We start from the raw sequence: 27781 nt of genomic DNA, 5'->3' as shown, positions 1-27781 counted from the left end.
GGTGGTCGGGCGGGCATCATCGCTCGGGCTGGTACTGGTGGTGCGGGTGCGGGTGCTGCGGCCAGGCGGCGGCGAGGCGCGGCGAGGTAGATGTACTCACTACTCACACACTCTGGGTGGTGGTGGTCGGGCGGGCATCATCGCTCGGGCTGGTACTGGTGGTGCGGGTGCGGGTGCTGCGGCCAGGCGGCGGCGAGGCGCGGCGAGGTAGATGTACTCACTACTCACACACTCTGGGTGGTGGTGGTCGGGCGGGCATCATCGCTCGGGCTGGTACTGGTGGTGCGGGTGCGGGTGCTGCGGCCAGGCGGCGGCGAGGCGCGGCGAGGTAGATGTACTCACTACTCACACACTCTGGGTGGTGGTGGTCGGGCGGGCATCATCGCTCGGGCTGGTACTGGTGGTGCGGGTGCGGGTGCTGCGGCCAGGCGGCGGCGAGGCGCGGCGAGGTAGATGTACTCACTATACTCACACACTCTGGGTGGTGGTGGTCGGGCGGGCATCATCGCTCGGGCTGGTACTGGTGGTGCGGGTGCGGGTGCTGCGGCCAGGCGGCGGCGAGGCGCGGCGAGGTAGATGTACTCACTACTCACACACTCTGGGTGGTGGTGGTCGGGCGGGCATCATCGCTCGGGCTGGTACTGGTGGTGCGGGTGCGGGTGCTGCGGCCAGGCGGCGGCGAGGCGCGGCGAGGTAGATGTACTCACTATACTCACACACTCTGGGTGGTGGTGGTCGGGCGGGCATCATCGCTCGGGCTGGTACTGGTGGTGCGGGTGCGGGTGCTGCGGCCAGGCGGCGGCGAGGCGCGGCGAGGTAGATGTACTCACTACTCACACACTCTGGGTGGTGGTGGTCGGGCGGGCATCATCGCTCGGGCTGGTACTGGTGGTGCGGGTGCGGGTGCTGCGGCCAGGCGGCGGCGAGGCGCGGCGAGGTAGATGTACTCACTACTCACACACTCTGGGTGGTGGTGGTCGGGCGGGCATCATCGCTCGGGCTGGTACTGGTGGTGCGGGTGCGGGTGCTGCGGCCAGGCGGCGGCGAGGCGCGGCGAGGTAGATGTACTCACTACTCACACACTCTGGGTGGTGGTGGTCGGGCGGGCATCATCGCTCGGGCTGGTACTGGTGGTGCGGGTGCGGGTGCTGCGGCCAGGCGGCGGCGAGGCGCGGCGAGGTAGATGTACTCACTATACTCACACACTCTGGGTGGTGGTGGTCGGGCGGGCATCATCGCTCGGGCTGGTACTGGTGGTGCGGGTGCGGGTGCTGCGGCCAGGCGGCGGCGAGGCGCGGCGAGGTAGATGTACTCACTACTCACACACTCTGGGTGGTGGTGGTCGGGCGGGCATCATCGCTCGGGCTGGTACTGGTGGTGCGGGTGCGGGTGCTGCGGCCAGGCGGCGGCGAGGCGCGGCGAGGTAGATGTACTCACTACTCACACACTCTGGGTGGTGGTGGTCGGGCGGGCATCATCGCTCGGGCTGGTACTGGTGGTGCGGGTGCGGGTGCTGCGGCCAGGCGGCGGCGAGGCGCGGCGAGGTAGATGTACTCACTATACTCACACACTCTGGGTGGTGGTGGTCGGGCGGGCATCATCGCTCGGGCTGGTACTGGTGGTGCGGGTGCGGGTGCTGCGGCCAGGCGGCGGCGAGGCGCGGCGAGGTAGATGTACTCACTATACTCACACACTCTGGGTGGTGGTGGTCGGGCGGGCATCATCGCTCGGGCTGGTACTGGTGGTGCGGGTGCGGGTGCTGCGGCCAGGCGGCGGCGAGGCGCGGCGAGGTAGATGTACTCACTATACTCACACACTCTGGGTGGTGGTGGTCGGGCGGGCATCATCGCTCGGGCTGGTACTGGTGGTGCGGGTGCGGGTGCTGCGGCCAGGCGGCGGCGAGGCGCGGCGAGGTAGATGTACTCACTATACTCACACACTCTGGGTGGTGGTGGTCGGGCGGGCATCATCGCTCGGGCTGGTACTGGTGGTGCGGGTGCGGGTGCTGCGGCCAGGCTGCGGCGAGGCGCGGCGAGGCGGCGAGGCGCGCGGCGCTGCTGCGGAACGTCTCCACGATCCGCGCGAACGTATCCGGGTCGTACACCGAGCGCGCTGTGTTCGTCAAGTCGAAGGGCTCTGGAATAACAGTTATACGTCTTAAAATGTCCCGTTACCTGGATATAAAGTTTGCGTCGTCCGCGCACGGTTCGCAATCTTGCGTGCGGTTAAAATTTTAATTGGGTACTCGACACATGTTGAATATTATAACAAAATTTAGCTAAATGGATAGAAAATTAGCCATCCTATATAAAAAAGCGGAATTTAAAAAAATACAAGTCTCCAAAGTCTCAAAAATTAAGTTTTTTTTTAACTACCTATCAAAATGAAAAAAAGAAAATGGTACCATTGGATTCCTTACATTTACTATACATAAACGCAATATTTCATAGTCAAAATAGCAATTTTCTTGATCTTCTATACATTTAGGACAGACTACAGTAATGTGACGTCACATTACAATAACCCCCTAAGTCCTATATAGACATTTGATCCTCAGGAAAATCGAGATCGATTGACATTATCAATGAAGATGTAATAAGATAGAGCGGTACTGTCATAGTAAATTTTGTAACCACTGTAAATTCACTGCCATCTATCGACATACTTTAAAACTAAAAATGAAGATTTATAAAAATACGGTAAAATGTATTTAAATATGGGTAAATTATTTTTATATCATTTTGACCCATGTTCTTTCACTGGTATGCGTTAAAATTATAAATAACAAACGAAACAGTCAACGCCCTCTATACGAGAGTAGGCCAAAACTAGTGACGCCATCTGATCGAGAATCAAATTTTCGTGATTTTCGACGCACGTTTTTTCCTTAGACTGTATCCATCTATTACGGAGTTATATCTATCTTTGCATTATGTATTTACAAAAAACTGTCAAGTAGCTAATTGCGCCATTAAGTGAACCTTGCACTAGTGGCGCTAATAAGGCGAGCTATTATCCGTTTGCCCACCAAAGACGTCAACTGACGCGCACCCCTACAGCCCAATATCAACCTTATAAGGTTCACCCCGATAAGGTTCTCGATGACGCGCCGCACAGACGTGGGTTCAAGGGGTTAAAGCTGACATACGCACGAACACCGTGCGAGCGATGCACGTTTGGTGCATTTGGGCAATCTAGACACACCTTAAAAGTTACATTTGTCAAACAATTCATTTTCGCGTTATAATTCGCGGTTAATGAGGGAACAAACCTTCCACACAGAGCAGCTTCCACTAGTGCGGCTCGTTCTTGTGACTGCGCGCGACGCGGCACGCCGACACCGGCACGTGCGCACCAACACCGCCACCTTGTACTACAACATGTCTAGGGAGAACAAACCTTCCACACAGAGCAGCTTGTTAAAGTATGCACAGCTATCTGTAAGTTTCAAAGTAACTCTCTGTACAATTTGTACCAATATATACCTAGATTAAGAAACTAGTATAACGAAACTGGGTCCTGTAACACAGGTGTTACGGCAATACCTAAAGTGCATAGAAACCGGCGGCGGCCCGTGACCTTCAGCCCGACCCGCGCCTAGCGACCCGCGCGCTTATCCTCGGCTGCGATGCGCCCCTACCACGAGTACCATGACGTCACACACATATCATCGCGTCATGCCCCAGCAGCCAATGAGAGGCGTGCATCAGACATGTCGTGATCGGCAGCCAATAGTGTAGCGGCTCGTCATCCCTGCGCGCACCAATGAAGACAGAGGATGACAACACAATTTGATTTCTCACCGAACAACTTACCAGCCTACTCCTCCTGTTTTAGTTTGCTTATTTTTTATAGATAAAGTTAATTAAGTAAAAATCCAGAATTAATCATTTCAACAACCTGCCATCCACATCAGCGCAAATCCTGGCCAGCAGAGCTATCTACGTATGTCTATACGCGCAGACATAATTTTGATCCATCGATACCGGATATCAACCAGCCTTGGATCCACGGATTGGGTGTGAGAACGCATCGGCAGTGCTGAAACGACCAGAGTCATCGGCATCGGTGAAGATCTTCGGTGAGACGAGCCAGCTTACCTATCCTACCTTTCCCTATTACGCTTGCGTCATACCGTGCTTTTCTCAATTCCAGTGCTTGTGCTTTCGTTGTGACCCTATCGCACGTCGTCGAGTCGACCTTCGCAAAAGTCTGCAAGCAGCCCGCGTCAGCTTCACTGCTAGCTGCCTTGCTGTGCTCGACCGTGGTGGTGATTGCAACTGTGAGTACTTAGCGTCTGCCTTTATTCGATTCGCAAAATGACTGGCAAATATGATTTTGTGTTTCACGCCGCGTTAGGTCCTAATCAAGAAGCGGACTCGGAAACGATAAAACATTTAAACCGTAGACGAGGTTCCGTAAAATGTAGGCTGACTAATTTCAAAAAGTTTGTAAAAACATTTGAGGGTTTAACTTTGTCCGATACCCAACGCACAGAGCTCAATTTACGCATGCAGGGAGCTCAGGGTATTTTCGATGATTTTAGTGAAATTCATAATCAGTTAGAAAGTTTAATTCTCGATAGCGAAATGGACTCACTTTTTGAAACCAGAGAGGTGTTTGAAAGCGAATATTACGCGATTTTAGCTCAAACGCAATGTATGGTGAAATGCTCGGAGAAAGCTAATGAACCTATAGTGCAAGCTTCTAATAATTTGGCGCAAACAGTTCGGCTCCCCGTCATTTCTTTACCTACCTTTGACGGATCTTATGAACACTGGTTGCAATTCCGAGACACATTCGCGTCTTTAGTGCACAACTCGCAAAAAATAACCAGCATTCAAAAGTTCCATTATTTAAAATCATCGCTCAAGGGTAATGCGCTTCTTGTTATCGATTCGCTTGAGTTTTCGGCAGATAATTACGCCATTGCTTGGGAATTACTACTGAACCGGTATGACAATAGTAGATTGCTAGTTCACAATCACGTAAAGGCCTTGTTTTCTATACAATCGCTTAACAAAGAATCGCCGGCACTGTTAAGAAAGTTATTAGATACAGTTTTAAAGAATTTACGCGCTTTAAAATTGCTCGGTGAGCCCACAGAAAGTTGGGACACACTAATTATTTATTTAGTCGTCTCTAAATTAGATCCCACCACCGAACGTGAGTGGGAGCAATACAAAAGCACTTTATTACCAGTGTCGAACGAAAACAAAACCGCGCTTAAGGTAGATGATTTGCTAAAATTCATTCGCGACCGCGCTGATATGTTGGAAACATTATTGGTTACGCACAGCCGGTCCAACTCACATAGCACTTATCCGCAGCATGATGCTAAAAAATCATACACTCATAACGCGCACACGGCTCCAAAGGTTCACTGTAATGTTGTCACCGAAAAGTCCGTGGACAAATCTCACTCCAAACAAACACCTAACAAAAAATTATGTATTATGTGCAACGGTAAACATCCTTTGTACTCGTGTCAAGCATTCATTGATTTAAGTTTGCAAAATAAATTAAAGTTAGTTCGCGATAAATGTTTGTGTGAGAATTGTTTACGAACAGGGCATGCGCCCAGTGAATGCCGATATGGCCCGTGCAGAAAGTGTAACAAAAAACACAATTCCAATCTCTTGACGCGACCTCATTAGATAATCAATTACGTAGGTTTTGGGAAATAGAGGTGCAGGTAAATAACAAATCGCACGATTCGCGCAGCGAAGAGGAAATTGCATGCGAAGACCATTTTGTCAAAACGACCACCCGTCTCGAGGATGGTAGGTTTTGCGTGCAACTTCCTCTCAAAGAATCTCCCGAGTCTCTCGGTGACTCATTCGCGCAAGCGAAAAGACGCTTTATGTCGTTGGAAAAGCGCCTCAATCGCGATCCGGTATATAAAGGCATGTACAGCGACTTTATAAAAGAATATCTCGCATTAGGTCATATGAAACGAGTATATACCTACGGGACCCCTAATTACTTTCTGGCCCACCATGGAATTTATCGTGCACATGCACAAAAAACACGTCTAAGAGTCGTATACGATGCTAGCGCCCCCACGACCAGTGGCAAATCGCTGAACGACATACAACGCGTAGGCGCGCCTATACAAGGCGATTTGATTGCTATATTGTTAAGATTCCGTGAAAATAGGTTTGTTGCATGCGCTGACATCGAAAAACATTATAGACAAGTCCTAATTGACGAATCTCAACGCGACTTACAACTAATTTTATGGCGCGATAATCCAAGCGACGACCTTGACATATATCAGCTGAGTACCGTTACGTACGGTACGGCGGCCGCTGCCTTCCTCAGTTGCAGGTGTCTAAAACAATTGGCGCTAGAATGTACAGATCCCGAAGTAGCTAGAACTATTAGAGACGATTTTTACGTAGACGATTTTATTTCTGGATCGTCTACGATTCCCGAATTGCTACGAATTTGTGACGAAACCGCGAAAGTTTTAAGTTCTGGTTGCTTCCCATTACGAAAATGGGTATTTAACTTCGATTGTAATGATCAACGTTATAATGACGACACGTCAAAGGAATTATCATTAGGCGAGCACGCGCATAGTAAAACTTTAGGTCTCGGGTGGTACAACAAAAGTGACGAATTGTTCTATCACTCGCGACACGAGCCAAATCCTAAACCTGTCACGAAACGCATAATATTATCCACGGCATCACAGGTTTTCGATCCGCTCGGATTATTAAGTCCAATGATAATTATCGCCAAATGTTTATTACAACGGTTGTTTTTATTAAAGGTAGATTGGGACGCAGCTGTGCCCGATGACGTCACGCAAGCCTGGCACCGCTTCGTAAGCAACCTGGCTATTTTACCTAACATTCGCATACCACGTCATGTTATGTGCAATGACCCTATATGTATAGATTTGCATATATTTTCAGACGCAAGCCAATTAGCTTATGGCACTTGCGCCTATTTGCGAACGATTGATAATAAATCAGCTGTTATCGTCCGGTTGCTATGCTCGAAAAGTAAAGTGGCCCCAATTTCGCCTCCTTTGAGTACGCCTCGACTGGAGCTGTCCGCGTGCTTATTGGGCGCTAAATTATATAATAAAATAAAAGAATCGTTCCGCGCGAAATTCAACCGAGTAATATTTCATACCGATTCAACTATCGCACTAAGTTGGCTCCGAATGCAGCCTAATTTACTAAAACCTTTCGTTCAAAATAGGAATGCAGAAATCCACGAACTAACGAAAGAACATTCGTGGCATCATGTTAGCGGCAAGTGCAACCCGGCCGATTTGGTTTCTAGGGGAGTACAGTTGGACGCACTTCGCTCACCCAGTCTCTGGTGGAGCGGCCCTGACTTCCTTCATGACATTAATTATAATGCTCAGACTGTAGATCCGTCATTGTTGCCAGACGAGTCCCAGATACCCGAACGTAAAACGAATCCGATGACTAGTCTGGTATGCAACGACAATAACAATAATAAACTATTTACATTCGACAGGTTTTCTCAGTTCAACCGAATGCAGCGCGCAGCCGCGTACGTAATTCGCTTCATTCATAACTCGCGCAATAAGGATGCACGTCGAACCGGCGCGCTCACTGTAGATGAACTGAGGGAATCTGAGATATTACTCTCGCGCTTATCGCAATTGGAGTCATTATCGGATGTTCACAACGCATTGACAAAGAACAAATGTATCGCAAAGGGTTTCTTAGCCAAATTAAATTTGTTCATTGACAATAATAACCTAATTAGAGTCGGAGGACGGCTTACCAATTCTTCTAGGTTTGATTACGATAAAAAACACCCGATATTACTTTCTAGTAAGCATCATTTTACTATTTTGTTGTTCCGATTTGAACATAAAAGATTATTGCACGCGGGACCGCAGCATATATTATTCTCGCTTCGCGAGGCCTGGTGGCCCGTAAGCGGTAGGAATCTCGCTAGGAAAGTGGTTCACAGCTGCGTTGTTTGCGTTCGTTTAAAGGGTAAAACGTTAACTCCTATTATGGGTAATTTACCTTCTGAGCGATTAGAACCAGGGTTCGCGTTTGTCAATTGCGGTGTGGACTATGGAGGTCCATTCTACATTTTAAACCGCAAGGGTCGGGGAGCCACAACTGTCAAGGCGTATTTATGTATATTTATATGCTTTGCTACGCGCGCAGTTCACTTAGAGTTGGTTACCGATCTCTCTTCAGATGCTTACCTACTGGCGTTGAAAAGGTTCATTTCGCGTCGTGGTAAACCTTCAAAAATATTTTCGGACAACGGACAGAACTTTGTAGGTCTTATGAATGATTTTTCAAAGTTTTTAAAATCATGTTCGAGCGAAATAAAAGAGTACGCAATCTCACAAAAAATTGAATTTATTATGACGCCTCCTTATGCTAGTCATTTTGCCGGTCTGGTTGAGGCTGGTGTTAAGAGTTGCAAGCATCACTTGCGACGTGTGATAGGCGATGTCAAGCTAACTTACGAGCATTTTAGCACTATTTTGACGGAATGCGAAGCCATTCTGAATTCCAGGCCTTTGAGTCCTTTGTCCTCAGACCCGCAAGACTACGCCCCTTTAACCCCTGCTCATTTCCTTGCTGGACGTCCGCTGACAGCCCCTGCGTGCGCTGACCTCAACGACGCTCCCGTGCACCGTCTGTCACGATACCAGCGAGTGGAACAAATGCGACAACATTTCTGGGCCAGGTGGTCGAAGGAGTTCATATCCGAGCTGCAGGTCAGGACAAAGTGGACGCAAAATTTGGACGACCTAAAGGTGGATACCCTCGTCCTAATCAAGGAGGACCATGCTCCGCCCCTCAAATGGAGCTTAGGGCGAATCACCAAGACTTACCCGGGCAAAGACGGCGTCTCCCGAGTAGCCGATATCCGCACATCCCGCGGCACTGTACGCCGAGCTTTTTCGAAAATCTGCCCGCTACCTACGCATGATGACGACTAACTTCACCGTCTCATCTTCACATTGGAAGTGCACTCTTCCAAGGCCGGGAGCTTATGTTACGGCAATACCTAAAGTGCATAGAAACCGGCGGCGGCCCGTGACCTTCAGCCCGACCCGCGCCTAGCGACCCGCGCGCTTATCCCCGGCTGCGATGCGCCCCTACCACGAGTACCATGACGTCACACACATGTCATCGCGTCATGCCCCAGCAGCCAATGAGAGGCGTGCATCAGACATGTCGTGATCGGCAGCCAATAGTGTAGCGGCTCGTCATCCCTGCGCGCACCAATGAAGACAGAGGATGACAACACAATTTGATTTCTCACCGAACAACTTACCAGCCTACTCCTGTTTTAGTTTGCTTATTTTTTATAGATAAAGTTAATAAAGTAAAAATCCAGAATTAATCATTTCAACAACCTGCCATCCACATCAGCGCAAATCCTGGCCAGCAGAGCTATCTACGTATGTCTATACGCGCAGACAACAGGGTTTCCTAGCTCAGGACACAGGGCCGTGATTTATTGTATACTCAAATTTGCACAATAAACTTTTTTCATTTTTCATTTTTTCATTTTTTCAGCTTCCACTGGTGCGGCTCGTTCTTGTGACTGCCCGCGACGCGGCACGCCGACACCGACACGTGCGCACCAACACCGCCACCTTGTACTACAACATGTCTAGGGAGAACAAACCTTCCACACAGAGCAGCTTCCACTGGTGCGGCTCGTTCTTGTGACTGCGCGCGACGCGGCACGCCGACACCGGCACGTGCGCACCAACACCGCCACCTTGTACTACAACATGTCTAGAGAGAACAAACCTTCCACACAGAGCAGCTTCCACTGGTGCGGATCGTTCTTGTGACTGCGCGCGACGCGGCACGCCGACACCGGCACGTGCGCACCAACACCGCCACCTTGTACTACAACATGTCTAGAGAGAACAAACCTTCCACACAGAGCAGCTTCCACTGGTGCGGATCGTTCTTGTGACTGCGCGCGACGCGGCACGCCGACACCGGCACGTGCGCACCAACACCGCCACCTTGTACTACAACATGTCTAGGGAGAACAAACCTTCCACACAGAGCAGCTTCCACTGGTGCGGCTCGTTCTTGTGACTGCGCGCGACGCGGCACGCCGACACCGGCACGTGCGCACCAACACCGCCACCTTGTACTACAACATGTCTAGAGAGAACAAACCTTCCACACAGAGCAGCTTCCACTGGTGCGGATCGTTCTTGTGACTGCGCGCGACGCGGCACGCCGACACCGGCACGTGCGCACCAACACCGCCACCTTGTACTACAACATGTCTAGAGAGAACAAACCTTCCACACAGAGCAGCTTCCACTGGTGCGGATCGTTCTTGTGACTGCGCGCGACGCGGCACGCCGACACCGGCACGTGCGCACCAACACCGCCACCTTGTACTACAACATGTCTAGGGAGAACAAACCTTCCACACAGAGCAGCTTCCACTGGTGCGGATCGTTCTTGTGACTGCGCGCGACGCGGCACGCCGACACCGGCACGTGCGCACCAACACCGCCACCTTGTACTACAACATGTCTAGAGAGAACAAACTTTCCACACAGAGCAGCTTCCACCGGTGCGGCTCGTTCTTGTGACTGCGCGCGACGCGGCACGCCGACACCGGCACGTGCGCACCAACACCGCCACCTTGTACTACAACATGTCTAGAGAGAACAAACCTTCCACACAGAGCAGCTTCCACTGGTGCGGATCGTTCTTGTGACTGCGCGCGACGCGGCACGCCGACACCGGCACGTGCGCACCAACACCGCCACCTTGTACTACAACATGTCTAGAGAGAACAAACTTTCCACACAGAGCAGCTTCCACTGGTGCGGCTCGTTCTTGTGACTGCGCGCGACGCGGCACGCCGACACCGGCACGTGCGCACCAACACCGCCACCTTGTACTACAACATGTCTAGAGAGAACAAACCTTCCACACAGAGCAGCTTCCACTGGTGCGGATCGTTCTTGTGACTGCGCGCGACGCGGCACGCCGACACCGGCACGTGCGCACCAACACCACCACCTTGTACTACAACATGTCTAGGGAGAACAAACCTTCCACACAGAGCAGCTTCCACTGGTGCGGATCGTTCTTGTGACTGCGCGCGACGCGGCACGCCGACACCGGCACGTGCGCACCAACACCGCCACCTTGTACTACAACATGTCTAGGGAGAACAAACCTTCCACACAGAGCAGCTTCCACTGGTGCGGATCGTTCTTGTGACTGCGCGCGACGCGGCACGCCGACACCGGCACGCAGCGCCCCGCGCGCACCGACACCGCCATCTTGTCGTACCTACAACATGTCCAATGTTATACACCCGCATAAGTATCAATCTTTTTAACGCAATCGAATCATAAATTTAACAGTTTTTAACGGCAATTAAATAATAAAATAAAGTTCGCTCAGTTGGCGAATCTGGAGTATCGATCCGGAGGCCGTGAGTTCAAGTGTCACCCAAGGCAGTAGTTTTTCCACTTTAAAATTTATTCTTAGCATAATATATTATTCGCAGATGTTTCTGCTTGTTAAAAATTTACAAAAGGTAAAGTTTAAAACGGTGCTCATATTTTTTGCTGCAAGATTCGTACTCAAGAGTTGTAATGGTTGCTAGTGCTGACGCCTTTATTTAGTAAACTCGTCCCGGTCCAAAGCTAATATTATCCAGAAGTGACCAACAATCTTCCGTTCATTCATCCAAGGAGCTATAGGTAAGTGTATACGCTACGAGAAGTAGCTCACTCACGGGAAGGTAGCGTAATACCGCAGCAGCTGCAGGAAGAGTTCGGCGAGCGAGGCGCGGTTGTGTCTTGCGGCGCGCACCTCCCACGGACCGCGCACGCACACGCACGGCAGCACTAGCGGCGGTGTGCCGCCTGCAATACATATAGAAGTACTCACGGGAAGGTAGCGTAATACCGCAGCAGCTGCAGGAAGAGTTCGGCGAGCGAGGCGCGGTTGTGTCTTGCGGCGCGCACCTCCCACGGGCCGCGCACGCACACGCACGGCAGCACTAGCGGCGGTGTGCCGCCTGCAATACATATAGAAGTACTCACGGGAAGGTAGCGTAATACCGCAGCAGCTGCAGGAAGAGTTCGGCGAGCGAGGCGCGGTTGTGTCTTGCGGCGCGCACCTCCCACGGGCCGCGCACGCACACGCACGGCAGCACTAGCGGCGGTGTGCCGCCTGCAATACATATAGAAGTACTCACGGGAAGGTAGCGTAATACCGCAGCAGCTGCAGGAAGAGTTCGGCGAGCGAGGCGCGGTTGTGTCTTGCGGCGCGCACCTCCCACGGGCCGCGCACGCACACGCACGGCAGCACTAGCGGCGGTGTGCCGCCTGCAATACATATAGAAGTACTCACGGGAAGGTAGCGTAATACCGCAGCAGCTGCAGGAAGAGTTCGGCGAGCGAGGCGCGGTTGTGTCTTGCGGCGCGCACCTCCCACGGGCCGCGCACGCACACGCACGGCAGCACTAGCGGCGGTGTGCCGCCTGCAATACATATAGAAGTACTCACGGGAAGGTAGCGTAATACCGCAGCAGCTGCAGGAAGAGTTCGGCGAGCGAGGCGCGGTTGTGTCTTGCGGCGCGCACCTCCCACGGGCCGCGCACGCACACGCACGGCAGCACTAGCGGCGGTGTGCCGCCTGCAATACATATAGAAGTACTCACGGGAAGGTAGCGTAATACCGCAGCAGCTGCAGGAAGAGTTCGGCGAGCGAGGCGCGGTTGTGTCTTGCGGCGCGCACCTCCCACGGGCCGCGCACGCACACGCACGGCAGCACTAGCGGCGGTGTGCCGCCTGCAATACATATAGAAGTACTCACGGGAAGGTAGCGTAATACCGCAGCAGCTGCAGGAAGAGTTCGGCGAGCGAGGCGCGGTTGTGTCTTGCGGCGCGCACCTCCCACGGGCCGCGCACGCACACGCACGGCAGCACTAGCGGCGGTGTGCCGCCTGCAATACATATAGAAGTACTCACGGGAAGGTAGCGTAATACCGCAGCAGCTGCAGGAAGAGTTCGGCGAGCGAGGCGCGGTTGTGTCTTGCGGCGCGCACCTCCCACGGGCCGCGCACGCACACGCACGGCAGCACTAGCGGCGGTGTGCCGCCTGCAATACATATAGAAGTACTCACGGGAAGGTAGCGTAATACCGCAGCAGCTGCAGGAAGAGTTCGGCGAGCGAGGCGCGGTTGTGTCTTGCGGCGCGCACCTCCCACGGGCCGCGCACGCACACGCACGGCAGCACTAGCGGCGGTGTGCCGCCTGCAATACATATAGAAGTACTCACGGGAAGGTAGCGTAATACCGCAGCAGCTGCAGGAAGAGTTCGGCGAGCGAGGCGCGGTTGTGTCTTGCGGCGCGCACCTCCCACGGGCCGCGCACGCACACGCACGGCAGCACTGGCGGCGATGTGCCGCCTGCAATACATACGAGTTTACGAGTGAGTTGAAAACACAACCGGCCAAGTGCGAGTCGGACTCGCGCACGAAGGATTCGAAGTACCATTACGCAAAAAACGGCAAAAAAATCATGTTTGTTGTATGGGAGCCCCACTTAAATATTTATTATTTGTTGTTTTTAGTATTTGTTGTTATAGCGGCAACAGAAATACATCATCGATGAAAATTACAACTATCTATCGCGGTGCAGCGGAGTCCCGGGTGGCGCAAGATCGGTCATTGTGGCACTCTTTGGGGGAGGCCTATGTCCAGCAGTGGACGTCCTCTGGCTGATATGATGATGATGATGATCACGGTTCATGAGCCTGGTGACATACGGACGGACAGCGGAGTCTTAGTAATAGGGTCCCGTTTTACCCTTTGGGTACGGAATCCTAAAAAACACTGCTCGGCATGTTGCGCGAGGCCCCTGCAAGAGCTAAGACCGCCTCTGTACTTCCGACGACGTATCGCATCAACAAATCATGTTGAATAGGGATGATGACACATGCTGAACTTTATAACAAAATCTAGTAACATAGATAGGAAATGACCAGTTTATCAATAATGTAGATATAATATATGGAATTAATACAAAAATACAGGACAAGTTTCAAAATTTAAGTAATTTTGTAACTTCTAAAAGGAAAAAAATAATGGTACCATTCGATTCCTTACATTTTATCCAAAAAAAGATTGTACTACAACTATATATATAAACGTAATATTTCACCGAGAAAATTGCTTTTTTGTCGTTTTGTCTATACATTCAAAATGGGCTCTCAGTGACCTTGACGTCATGTTCCCTTATCGTTTAGTTAGGAGCGTTTCGCGAGTGAAATACGACTGTCGGACTTTGACTATCATTTCTGACTTATGTATTTCTTTGATGCAATGGGTCCCATATAGATATTTGATCCTAATAAAAATAAACCAGATCGATTGAAACCATTAATGAAAATTTGTCATCTGGCCTATTGCGGCATGTAACAAATTCAGTATCATTTTCTAACGCCGGTAAATCGTCCGTCTGCAACAAATAGGAAAAACCGGACAAGTGCGAGTCGGACTCGCCCATCGAGGGTTCCGTACTTTTTAGTATTTGTTGTTATAGCGGCAACAGAAATACATCATCTGTAAAAATGTCAACTGTCTAGCTATCACGGTTCATGAGACCCAACCTGGTGGCAGACAGACGGACAGAGGAGTCTTAGGAATAGGGTCCCGTTTTTACCCTTTGGGTACGGAAGCCTAAAAAGTAGACGATGTAACTTTGAAAATTGACCTTAACAAAAATGAGATTGCAGGAACACATCATCATCACCTTCCTCGCGTTGTCCCGGCATTTTTGCCACGGCTCATGGGAGCCTGGCGTCCGCTTGGCAACTAATCCCAAGAATTGGCTTAGGCACTAGTTTTTACGTAAGCGACTGCCATGTGACCTTCCAACCCAGAGGGGAAACTAGGCCTTGTTGGGATTAGTCCGGGTTCCTCACAATGTTTTCCTTTACCGAAAAGCGACTGGTAAATATCAAATGATATTTCGTACATAAGTTCCGAAAAACTCATTGGTACGAGCCGTGGTTTTAAGCCGCGATCTCCGGGTTGCAAGTCGCACGCTCTTACCGCTAGGCCACCAGCGCTGCAGGAACACAATATACCCAAATTATATGCAAGAAGTATTGAGGATTCTCTATAAAAACTAAGTTTTTTTTTAAATATATACTTACACTGCAGGAAGTGTATGACCATGAGCGTGAGCGAATATGACGAGAGCGTACAATGCCTCGCGTCGTTGATGTCGTGTGCCTGTGCCCACAGTTTGGTCACCGCCACCAATGGCCGTACACGCCAGTCCACTGCAAAATAATTAATTATTATACAAGTTCAAAGGCTAAGGAACCCATAGCCTAACTCAATTTTGAAACAATGTTCTTATATCGAAAAAATGCGAGCTGAATCTGCGTCTGCCCGCTCTGCTGCACCGATTTGTTGGAGTGTACAAGTTTAGTTTCCTAAATTAACTCTTAAATAAATAAATAAATAAATAAAGCCTTTATTACTGACTTATTTTTAACAATAAAAAAACATCTTTATATATATATTTCACTTATTCTAATTTGTGTTTCTGACATCCGGGACGTTTTCATTGTCAGTCTGCCCTTTGGCAAAGGCCTCCCCTAGAATTTGCCATAACTCCCTGTTCATGGCTTTCCTTCTCCATAATGGTCCAGCTATTCCTCTAATTTCGTCCTCCCATCTTTTCTTTTGTCTTCCTTTTCTCCTTTTCCCATCACGGGGGTACCAGACAGTGATATTTTTGGACCATTTGTCTTTCCGGCTACGAATCGTGTGCCCAATCCATTTCCATTTTAATTTCTTTACTGTATATGTGACATCAACTACTCCTGTTAATTTTCTGATATGTGTTAGTTTAACTTTGTCTTTCAGTTTGATGTTCAGCATACTTCTCTCCATTCTATTTTGGCACACTTTCAGAGCTTTCCTTTGTTTTTCCGTTAGGGCCCACGTTTGGCACCCGTACGTAAGGCATGGCAATATACACGTATTAAAAACCTTTTTTTTATCTTCCATAGTGAATTTTGGGTTCTTCATTACTTCTTTAAGCGACCAGTACCTTTTCCACGAGTTACTTATTCTTGTATCTATTTCCTTTTGGATTTGATCTTCTGGTGAAATTATTTGTCCTAAGTATGTGTATTGATCTACATATTCTATTGTGTTGTTGTTAAGTTGTATAGGTTTTTGTAATCCATTAGTCATTAATTTGGTCTTTCCAGAGTTCATTGTGAGGCCCACTTGTTCACTTGCCTCTGCTAACTGCTGAACCATAACTTGTAGGATTTCTGGTGTTTCACTCAATAGAATCAAGTCATCTGCAAATCTCAAGTGGTTTAGTTTTTCACCATTTATGTTTAAACCATAAGCATCCCAGTCCAACTTCCTAAATATGTGCTCCAACACAGCCGAGAACAACTTGGGCGAAAGTGGGTCTCCTTGTCTGACGCCTTTCTTTATGTTGAATTCCTTTCCTACCATTTCTGTTTTTATCTTAGCTGTGGAGTTCTTATAAATTTCTTTAATTATCCTTATGTATTTTGGTGAAACACCTTGACATCTCAGGGCTTCCCAAATGTGCTTATGTTTTAGGGAATCGAAGGCTTTATTATAATCTATGTACGCCAAATAGTATGTCTTGCCATATTCATTGCTTTTCTCTATAGTTTGCCTAATGGTATGAATATGGTCAATGGTAGAGTAGTCGCTTCGAAATCCCGCCTGCTCTTTCGGTTGGTTCTCTTCTAGTGTGTTGCCGATTCTGTTAAGGATAATCTTCGAGAATACTTTATACAGATTAGACGTTAAACATATTGGTCTGTAATTATTTATATCATCTTTGTCACCTTTTTTGTGAAGCAGTACAATTGTTGATGTTGACCACTGTTTAGGTATTATCTCCTTTTCTAGAAATTCATTAAATATGCTCGTTATGATTTTAGCGATGGCCTCTAAACTTCCTTTAATGATTTCATTCAGTATATTATCTTCGCCTGGGGCTTTGCAATTTTTCTGGGACAGGATTGCTTTTTCTACTTCACTTACTAATATAACCGGGATTATTCCTTCTTCTTTTGAGAAGCCTTGTCGCTCATCGTTGCTTTCTGTGTCATTGTATAGGTCTTTATAAAATTGTGTTGCTCGTTCAGTAATGTGACTTCTATTTGTTATTCTTTTCCCTGTTGCCTGGCTTTTAATATTAGGTATCGACGGAGTGGTTTCTCTCAGCTCTTTCAGGGCTTTTTTGATTCCTCCGGTTTTTTCTACATGATGTTGGATTATTCTCCTTCTTAGTTCTTTCCTATGATTTCGAATTTTTCCAGATATTTGTTTGCTAATTTCCTGTATATGTTTCCTATTTCCTTTCTTGTTTTCTAAGAGTAATTTTCTGTCTTCAATTAGTTTTCTTGCTTCCTTTCCTATTTTATCCTTTTGTGTTTTCGAGCAAATAATTTTTTCCGATATGTTTTTGAGCTCTTCCTCTACTAAATTATATTTTTGCTGGGTATCCATTGAGTTGTTTATTTTTGAAGAGAGGTTTTCTTTTAATGTGGTGAGTAGTTCCTCTGGCAGTGGCATAGGAATTAGGTTTGGTCTCTTGTTCTTCTTAATATGTTTTCGATTGTTTTTAGGTTGCTCTTTATAGATTTTACTTCTTACCATGCGGTGGTTGGTATTAAAATTTAGTTGGTTGATTGTATCAACGTCGGCAACGTGTTGAGGTTTGTTTGTAAGTATGAAATCTATTTCATTTCTAACTTCTCCATTAGGAGATATCCACGTCCATTTTTTATTTTTAGATTTTTTGAAGAAGCTATTCATTATTTTAAGATTATTTGCTTGAGCTAGGTCTACTAGTCGTTGTCCATTGTTGTTTCTCTTTCCTGTGCCAAAGAGCCCAAGCACGTTCCCATCACTTACTCTTCTTTCTCCTATTTGGCTGTTGAAATCTCCCATTAGGAATATTGTTTTGTAAGTTTTTTCTAGTGTTAATTCCAGTTGGTCATAAAATGAATTTTTTGCTTCTTCTGTGTCAACTTCTGTAGGAGCATATATTTGTATAATTGATAGTGGATCCATACCAGGTATGTGTATATTAAGTTGTGCGATTCTGTCTGACACTCCGACAAAATCTTGAATATATTCTCTGTAACATTTTTTCACAAGGAAGCCCACTCCATACATTCCTGGTATAATGCCTATATGGTAGAAGATGTAATTTTCATATTCCTGTATTTGCTCACCTATTCTTCTTACTTCACTTAGCCCAATTATATCCCAATTTATTAGGTTTAAGGAATAATCTAATTCTACCAGTGATTCGTCCGTTCTTAGGGTTCTCGTGTTAAGTGTTGCTATGTTGATATATTCTCTTTTCGATTTGGGTTTCGTCGAGTTCTTTACATTTAGTTCTATTTCTTCTAGGGGGTGGTGGTCATAATCCCCACGGGGACCAGCCGGGTTGGGGAATGTTAAGTTGTTGTGTTTGTGTTTTAGTTTTGGTTCTTTCTCCCGGATGCCTGTTAATTGTTATTGCTTTGTGTTCGAACGCATAAGAGCATAAGCATCTACTTTATTTTTTTTGCTTGGTTGTTTTTTCTCAAGTGCTTCGGTTGGATTCTCTGAGCTCCCTTGAGCATTATTTGGAGATTGGGTGGGAGATCGCTTCCTTTTTTCTTTAGGAGTTTCGTTTCCACTCGGAACATCCTTTACAATAAGTTTGTCATATCGGATGTACGCTTTCTTTCCATTCTCTAGTTCTTGTTTCATTTTTTCTTTCAGCTCCTTTCTCCTCATAAGAATCTCCTTTGGAAAGTCTTCAGTAGCATAGATGTTGTCATGGAACTGCTTGTTGTTCTTAAGAACTTCGATTTTCCTCCATGTTAATGTTACTGTCACTAGTATTGGTCTTGGTCTGTCTCCTTTCTTCCCAAGTCTTTGTGCTTTACTGATTTCCCAGATATCCCATTTTTCCATACTTGCGTTTTCACTTAGTTTATTCAATGTTTCTACAACCAGTTGTAATAGATCGTTGTTGGATGTCTCGACTTCACTAACTTTATGAAGTATGAGGTTATTTTTCCTATTCTCCTTCTCTAATATATGGACTTTCGTCTTTAATGTTCCTACTTCTTCCTTGAGTTTTTCGTTCTCTTCTCGAAGAGGCTTCAATTTTTTATCCATAGTAGTAGATAAAGTTTCTGATAATGTTTTTGTTTGGATTTTCATCTCTTCCCTCAGTTTTAGAAAAAGCGTTTCCATCTGTGCGTCCATATTTCCCATTTCCGCAATTAACCAGTTTTTATTAAATAGTAGTTTATTTTTCCTGTGGCAATATCTTTTTCTGCGCTTTTTTGTTTCTCTAGTCTAGCAACACTGGAGTGTCAATGTCATATGTCACTGTCGGAAGTGCGTTAAATCTTGCACAACTACAAGTGTATAAGTAGCTACGTATATTTTCGTCACGTTTAAAGCACTTTTTGATCACTTTTTCGGCAGAACAGTCTGTATTTCATTACACAATATGTGGCGATCGATGTTTAGCACTGATTTTTGCTACGTGTGGCGTAATTTGTCGAGAAAAAACTACTTTTCACTAATTTATTCGCGGACAGAATTTACAACGGTGTTTCTTTGACAGCTGCAACCGGAATTAACTCTTATAGTCCCTTATATAGTTTCCGTTAGGCACTTTTTAAGCCAATTTCTGGTTGAGAACATTATTAAATAAGTTTGTGCCAAATATTTCATTATTGGTACAAGCTTTTATCGCTGACTGTACTTTTTTTTCCACAGGCAACTAATACTCATCAAGACAATTCTAAAAACCTCAAACACACAAAAAACAACAAACAAATTAGGTTGCGTTGTTTTATCACAGAGTTCCTATGGCCACCTCCTGTCTCCATCATCAGATCAGCTCGATGGTACCATAATATTGCATTGTAACCTGACTTACATATGTATGCAAATTTTCAGCTTCATTGGAAGTCAGGAAGTGGGTCAAATTTAACTTTACATACATACACTGTATATACAGTCCTAAAATAATAGCTTGTAAAAAGCCTAAACATGAGTGTTTAAGGTGAACAAAGTACTTACGACGGGAGTAGCAGTAGAGCAGACTGGTGTTCCTGATACCGACGACATTATTGCAGTTCAGATCCACTTGTAGTCCGGCTCGCGCGTCGCGGAACTTTAGGATCGGGACCTTTGCCTGGATCAGCTCGGCATCTGCGGTTAAATGCAATCCGATTTTAATTTTTTTGTTTAGGAATATAATTTGTTAATGCTATAATTTATCATTTTGCTTCAACTATTGAATGTGGATTTATTGATCCCACAACTATACATATAACTCTGTAAACAGGAAGAGTAATGGTCCAAGAATACTGCCCTATGGCACACCTTGCTCTTAGAAATGTTGCTATTTATTTTGCTCTCTATTCTTGACATCTGAGCATATGACGAATGAACCGTTTTTAGATAATTTTATCAAGTTGAAACAAAGTATGAGCTCGGTGGCTGTCGGTGTTAAGGCTGCAGCAACACTGACCGCGATCGAAGCTCTTGATGTAGGCGAGTATGTAGTTGAGGTGGAGGAGCGCGTGCGCCCGCGGCTCGGTGTCGCCCAGTGCGCGCACGTACAGGCACAGGTCCATGTCCGACGAGTCTAACGCGAAACCCGACATCGTGGAGCCTACTACGTACAGCCCGTAGCGCGGAAATATTGACTGTAACAATGATAAATTTCAATAAGTGAGGGGTTATAAAATGACTTACACTAAGAAACCTGGATTGCCGGTGTCCCTCATCCCCTGACTAACAGACCTGGCCTGATGATAGTGATGATGAAATTTTAATGCGCTTAGCATTTCTAGGCCTTTAGATTTGATCAATACCTGAGATGTTGGTGCCCTCCTAGACGTGGTGCCCTAAGCACTTGCTTAATCGGCTTAGGTAATGGGCAAGAATACAGTTACGTACCTATTTCACAGCTGGACAGGAAGTTATATAAACTTTCATCATTGTTCACTACAAACGCATCAATATAATAAGACTACCTTTATTGTGACGTAGAGGTATCTCCAGAGGTTCATCTTCTTGCGGAATGTCTCCTCTGTCTGCTGTGACTTGACAAACTTGTCCCAGATCTCCTGTGACAGGTTGTCCCATTTGGATCCTGAAACAAAAGTTTATGTAGTCCCTTAGAAATTTGCCGGTAATATAAAGTATTAAAACAGCTAAGAACACTTGATAAAATCAACTTTCAGAAAACAATATCCCGATCAAGAACATTGGTTTAAGTCGCATCTGTCTAGTTAGGTTTAATTATTTTAAACCCTTACGTGTCCCACTGCTGGGCAAAGGCCTCCCCCAATTTATCCACAGATCTCTTTCCAATGCTGTGTCTGGCCACTCCTTCAAAAAGGAGTCTAGTTCAATCCCGCCATCGCCGGCGGGGTCTGCCAAGTCCCCGATTTGAGTTTTCGGGCTCCCACTCTGTGGCGATTTTGCCCCACAACTCATTAGGCATTCGGCAGACGTAACCAGCCCAGTCCCATTTTAGCTTGGCCGCCTTCCGAGCTACATCGACGATTTGGGTTTTGGAGCGCAGCGTGGTGTTCCGGACTCGACCCACCAATTTGACACTTAATGCTACGCTCCATGGCTCGTTGGCATACCCCGAGTTTGGACTTCTGAGCTTTAGTCAAAGACCAAGTCCGTGCACCGTAGGTTAGAACTAAATAGGAGTATGCATATATAGAATAGAATAGAATAGTTTTTATTCGTAAACACACAGACAATAGACATACATTAAAAGAACAACATAGTGAAAAGTGAAGTATATGTATTACGATTCCATAATTTTATATCGATGATACCGATTTTAAAAATAAGATTATTATTCCAGTTGGACCGAAAGTAAAAAAAAATTGAGATATGAAGCTTCCTAAAAAAAATTTCCTAACAAAGATAAATTTGTAACTTAAAACAAAAAAATCCAACATTTGTTCGCCACCGATGGGTTTAAAGTACCATAACTGCCGATAAAAATCTAGCATTTGAGTAAACTTTATCTTGCATGTAACATTGTTAAATATTTACATTATTTATTACATTTACAGTGTACAAAACAACAATGTTGTTATTATTTAATACGACATTGAATTTGGTCCAGATTTCACTTCGCATACGACGTCTGAAACAGCCAACCACTAGTAAACTTTTTTTTACATTGATTTAAGATGTATTTTACGGGCAGTCAAATGTTTTGCTGTAGTAACAATATTTGCTTTACAGTTTAACATTAATCATTCAAATGCGTGAAAAAATGTTCAGAATCTACATTTTATCCGGCCCCTTATTGAGGTTTTGTAGGTAGTTTTCATGAACAATGAGTATATTTTTATTTGTTTTTAGTGGTTAATATCAGGCGAACTTATTCCCTCCACCAGCTCAAACTGAAAAGTTCATTTGATATTAGAACTACTACAACAACATTCGATGTAGTTATTTTTTTCGTACTTATACCTTGCTAGAACTAAACAAATTATCCTTGTACTTGAAGTGGCCTAGGTCTTTGAAGAAGCGTTTAGAAGAATTGTATCTGTCTCCTTAGGCGATAAGGCCTACAGTTAACCTTTTAACGCATACCTACTTACATATCTAAATTGAGCACAAAGAGTTGGGACGCGTTGAGGTTATGTTTTGAAACGATATGAGATTGAAGTTTTACATCAATGTGCTATGTTCGTCTCTTACACTTCTTGATAGTTGGGAGACAGAAGCTTTCAGATATTCCTAGTACCACGGGCAAATTTGTAATATAGGTTAAGATAGGAGTCTCGGAATCTACTAATACCTACTGCTACCTGAAAATAAAGTTGAAGGTGGCAACCGACGGTGGGGTGTTTGGTCTTACCATTAAGCAAGTCGTCGGGCGTGAACTTGACCTGGAAGGGGTAGGAGGCGTTGAGGTAGCGCTCGGGTGCGATGCGGCGCGGGCGGTGCGGCTCGCGGCGGACGCGCCCGCGCCACTCACGCACCGCGTAACCTTGCGGCGACGTGTTGGGCTCTGAGGCACTGGATGCGCTTTCTCCTAGGGACACATTATTCAAGTTAAAAGTCTACATTCAGTGGTGGGCAAAGTACGGCCCGCGAAAGAATTTTATCCGGCCCGCCGCCGGTCCCACGGAATAATTAGTAGGTGTAGGTATATAGCATTGGCCCACGATAATCGCAAATCAAAATACATTTTAGCTGTAATTCTGGCCCTCCACTTAAATTTCTTAAACTTTCTGGCCCCCATGAAGAAAGTTTGCCCACCACAAGAAGATCTATGAAAATAAGTCATTTATAATTCGATTTTCAAAAAAAGCTTATTTTCATTGCTCTTGATCTAGAGGTTGTAGCAGAATCGCAACAGGTCATTTGCCAATTTAATTGGCTTTAAGGTTTGATTGCCATCACATAAGGCGTTGCATTCTAAAGGAGCTTATAAACAGCTTTCCCAATAGTTTGTTGAAATAAGATTAGAAAGTAAATTGGCATCTGAAATCTGACATGGTATGACTTAATTTTCTTGTATGTAGATGAACAATATCACTAGAAATCATTCAACCAATGACGATCATATTTATCTTAAAATAACTATTAGTCTTACTAGACCTGTCTGATTTCTTCAATTGAAGGCTAAGAGTTCAGTATTAACTGATATTGGCTGGCTTAATCCCAAAACATTGTAGTAAGCATTATTGGTTGCTATGCCTAATAAAAGTAATAATTATGGGTATTAGTATTAAAGTTTACATAACTGTAATGCATGGTGCTACAACTCTAACAAAATGAGATAAGGGCAAGCTAATTTTAATTTGTTTATTAAAATGATAAAAATCTAGGAGCATTTCGGTTAGCAACAAAACTTGTGCTAATACAATGATAACAAAGTAATGGATTTTTAGAAGGTCTGTTTACATTACTATCCAGGCCCCATAGACAACATGTCAATCGCTAAATCAAATAATTTAGATCGCAGATTACTGATCTAAATGCTGCTAAAATTACTAAAAGAATTGTGGGCGTGGAAGTGCTACCTACATAGTTTTAAAGAGTTTTGTTTTATTTTTATTTAAGATATTTGAGATTTTTTTACGAATGTCGATCGATTATCAGCAGGTGGCTTTTAATGCAGTAAAAAATACATTTATCCATGTCCATAATATTAGAGAATAAGAATAATTTATTGAGAAAACCTTATTGCTAATGTTACATTATGCATACACTTTTACATATTACGTACATTGTTACGTGTTGTTATTTATAAATATCATTAACAAGGTTTAAAAAGAGTCACTTTCTAATAAGAATCTTGCTTTTATGTTAACTACCTATAAGAAACATTTGTAATTGCTTTTTTAGGGTTCCGTACCCAAAGGGTAAGAACGGGACCCTATTACTAAGACTCCGCTGTCCGGCTGTCTGTCTGTCACCAGGCTGTATCTCATGAACCGTGATAGCTAGACAGTTGAAATTTTCACAGATGATGTATTTCTGTTGCCACTATAACAACAAATACTAAAAAGTACGGAACCCTCGGTGCGCGAGTCCGACTCGCACTTTGCCGGTTTTTTAATAAAAACATGAACATTTAAAGGATTTCTTTGATAACTAATCTTGTCGTCTTTGCTAATGAATAGACAATTCGGTTATAAGTGATGTGACTGAATATAATCAATAATCATATTGTTTCTAAAACTAATTCAATAAATAAAAATATTTGTATGTGAAGTGAAGTGTAAAAGATTGTTTTGTGATGTCACAATCTGTAATATTTATCTGAGTGTAGTGTGAAGGCCACAAAAATTAGATAGCCAGATATTTGAGTGTTATCTACATACTATTTGGCAACTATCAGGTTATACCACAGAATAAGTAATAGTATTATCATACAGAACGGCCACGCACCGCCGCGCCCCGATTCGAATTACCTCGCCCCGCGACAGCAGATTGACGACCTTTTGCCGACCGCTCAGTACTGTTTTCAAGCAACTTACTCAGACAATGACGCATGCCGCGTGTACAGACGTACCGTTCACACATAAAAACGCAAATGATTTTTGATGAAAAGCGTGTCTGCCCTGTGGTTATACCAGCTTAGCAACATTTGACACCCAGATTATTTCTGGAATTTACCAAAATATAAAAGAAAACCCTATTTGCAATGTATCTATGATGTTAAAAACTGTACCAATCTAAAGGGGCCCACTGACTATCAGTCCGCCGGACGATATCGGCCTGTCAGTTAGAAAAAAAATTTGACAGTTCCGAACAACTGACGGGCCGATATCGTCTGGCGGACTGATAGTCAGTGGGCCCCTTTATGACATGGCTTGTTTATTGATTTGATTTTGCAAATTTCAGAAATAAATAACGCTTACCCCCTAAATCGGTTTCTTTTATCCTAAAACACTGAAAATAAATTTCAGGTTATCCCTGTAACTGTAACCTGTGCCAACTTTCATGGGATGATCCCATACAATGTATGAAAAAGTATTATACCTAAAAGGTTGATATGAGAACAAAATCAAAAATAAATAAAAAATCCTTTTTGATTTCTCTTCTCATATCCACCTTATATAATACTGCCATATAAACATTATTTAACAAAAAGATTCTCTATAAAAACACAAAACCAATGAAAAATGTCTGTCTGGCGAAATTCTGTCTGTTTCCGGCATGTCCTGAAAATTTTTTCAGGGTGTTTTGGGGTAGTATTATATTTAGTGGGTATGCATTGCTAATTTAAAAAATCGCAAAATAAGGGACAGCCTGGTGTGAGATCATACTTTTTGCTATTAAACACAAGTAGCAAATGTATGAACTCTCTAAACACTAAATCAATGTGTAAACGGGCCCTTACCCCTTAATTTTCATAATAAAAGGAGGACATAATAATTATGCCTTTTTAGTGCATGCACATTATACTTGATATGAAATTGTTGAGTTGAATTTGTTGCATTAGTACAAAGTATAGAATTACTGCTATGTAGATTTTTACTGCAGAACCAAGATTTCGTTTGCAGCTATACAAATGTATAGCTAAGTTTTCATGCCAAGTGCTACATCAAGTATGAAGCTTATAGGGATATGTACCTATGCATTCTTACTATTAAAACCATATGTAATTTAAAAGTTGACTGGTGATCTAAAAGTTCAATGGCGAAATAAACAAAGTATTATAAAATAATCTCCTTAGCAACAGGCTCATATCTTTAAAAAGTAGGTAGTTTAAAATTTCAAATTTAACAGAAAACTAACATTTGTGGTCTAATTAGCTATCCTTGTATATTATTAAAATGACTTTTGTATCATTAATAATACACATAGAAATAATGATTAAATATTCATAAAATTTTATATACAGATATGTGTCTTAAGTGTCTCACAAGATTCAAGTTTTTAAATATCTGTTTGAGATGTTAGTGTAATATTTACCTAATTCAATAATAGATTTTAAATCACAAAGCTGCTTGAATATATTATTTGATAAATATTTAAATGACATTCAGAACAGAGATAGAATACAATGTGACATTGACATGCAAGATACACCTACAAAAATAATCAATTAATTAAACAAAGACAATACCTTTCTCACCACTTTTATTTGATCCTGATGCATTGCTGGACAAACTGGAGTCATCTGACTCGTAACCGAAGGCAGTGTTGTCCTTAGCAGGGCGCTCAGGGTGATGCGGTGTGGCCGGTCCCGGCGGCAGCTCCAGCGCGGGGAAGTGGCACGCTCGCTCCAGAGGCCCTCCTGACGCGAAGCCCTGGCGCGGCCCTCCGAACCCACCCCCTCCATGGTACAGCATAGGCGCGCCTTCACTCATCACTGCTCTGTTTTCTGCACAACACACAAAAGGTTACTACAAATTCCACCGGCGAATTAATATGCAGTTTTCCACATACCAACCTGTATTTCGAGCGTAAAAATAATGTGATGGCGTCCGAACTCTTCGTAGGTACGTCTATTGCGTCATAATAGCCGTTATAAATTAATTAACGTACGGTGCGACGCTGAAATTGAATAATTCTATCTATTTACTGAACCACCGAAATTCGAGAAGATCCGTCAGACGTCTTCACCGAGTCGATGGCGAATGTTGGCCAATGTCAGAATCAGTTTAGACGCCCGTATCGTTATGCTTCACTTACTAATAGGACGAGCTATTATTATTTCGACTCCGGTTAAGATAGGTAATAAAATCTACCCACGAATCAGGCTAAAATCTGTAAATTTGAGAAAAAATCCGCCATGACTTTAGGAAGCAACAACAGCGACATCTGGCGGAAGTCAATAAAGAATACACGTGATTTCTTTTTTTTAAACTTCAAATTCGCATGTTCCATTTTAGGCCAGTTGGTATGAAGCTCAATTAAGTACGAAGTCCAGTTTCATTACAAAAACATGCTTTAAAGTTAAAGATGTAATTAATTACGATCACAAATTAATCTTAATTTATAATCGTAATTAGCTAAATCAATTAATCATACATTTTTTTTTTTTTTTATCTACATTTATTTAGATCAAGGAAAAAATCTATACGAATTTTTTTATTTGGCATAAATAAATGCAAAACAAAACTTCTCTGATTTTAGTCCAATCACAGCTTAGTATAGTATAGCCGATATGTCATTAATGTCATTGATTGGTAAACTCGTGGAATTTCTATGA

The 27781-nt window shown here is 44.7% G+C and overlaps 3 protein-coding genes across 3 annotated transcripts; all 3 read right to left on the bottom strand.

Moving 5' to 3' along the window:
- Positions 1-1436: 1436 nt before the first annotated feature.
- On the bottom strand, positions 1437-1967 carry LOC134749092 (uncharacterized). The gene has a single exon (XM_063683995.1). The coding sequence runs from the start codon at positions 1965-1967 to the stop codon at positions 1437-1439; it is 531 nt and encodes a 176-aa protein (XP_063540065.1).
- Positions 1943-27408, bottom strand: LOC134748785 (poly(A) RNA polymerase gld-2 homolog A-like). Its single transcript, XM_063683565.1, has 10 exons — positions 27020-27408; positions 26693-26950; positions 22967-23143; positions 21105-21223; positions 20597-20774; positions 20143-20274; positions 15192-15320; positions 13311-13440; positions 11194-11309; positions 1943-2136 (listed from the first exon to the last, which is right to left on the bottom strand). The coding sequence occupies exons 2-10, from the start codon at positions 26934-26936 to the stop codon at positions 1967-1969; spliced, it is 1395 nt and encodes a 464-aa protein (XP_063539635.1). The 5' UTR covers positions 26937-26950; positions 27020-27408; the 3' UTR covers positions 1943-1966.
- On the bottom strand, positions 18547-19671 carry LOC134748878 (uncharacterized). The gene has a single exon (XM_063683711.1). The coding sequence runs from the start codon at positions 19321-19323 to the stop codon at positions 18571-18573; it is 753 nt and encodes a 250-aa protein (XP_063539781.1). The 5' UTR covers positions 19324-19671; the 3' UTR covers positions 18547-18570.
- Positions 27409-27781: the final 373 nt, after the last annotated feature.

This window comes from Cydia strobilella, chromosome 17 (assembly GCF_947568885.1).
Source record: "Cydia strobilella chromosome 17, ilCydStro3.1, whole genome shotgun sequence".
NCBI classification, from domain to species: domain Eukaryota; kingdom Metazoa; phylum Arthropoda; class Insecta; order Lepidoptera; family Tortricidae; genus Cydia; species Cydia strobilella.
This window is presented reverse-complemented; position numbering and strand designations above follow the sequence as displayed.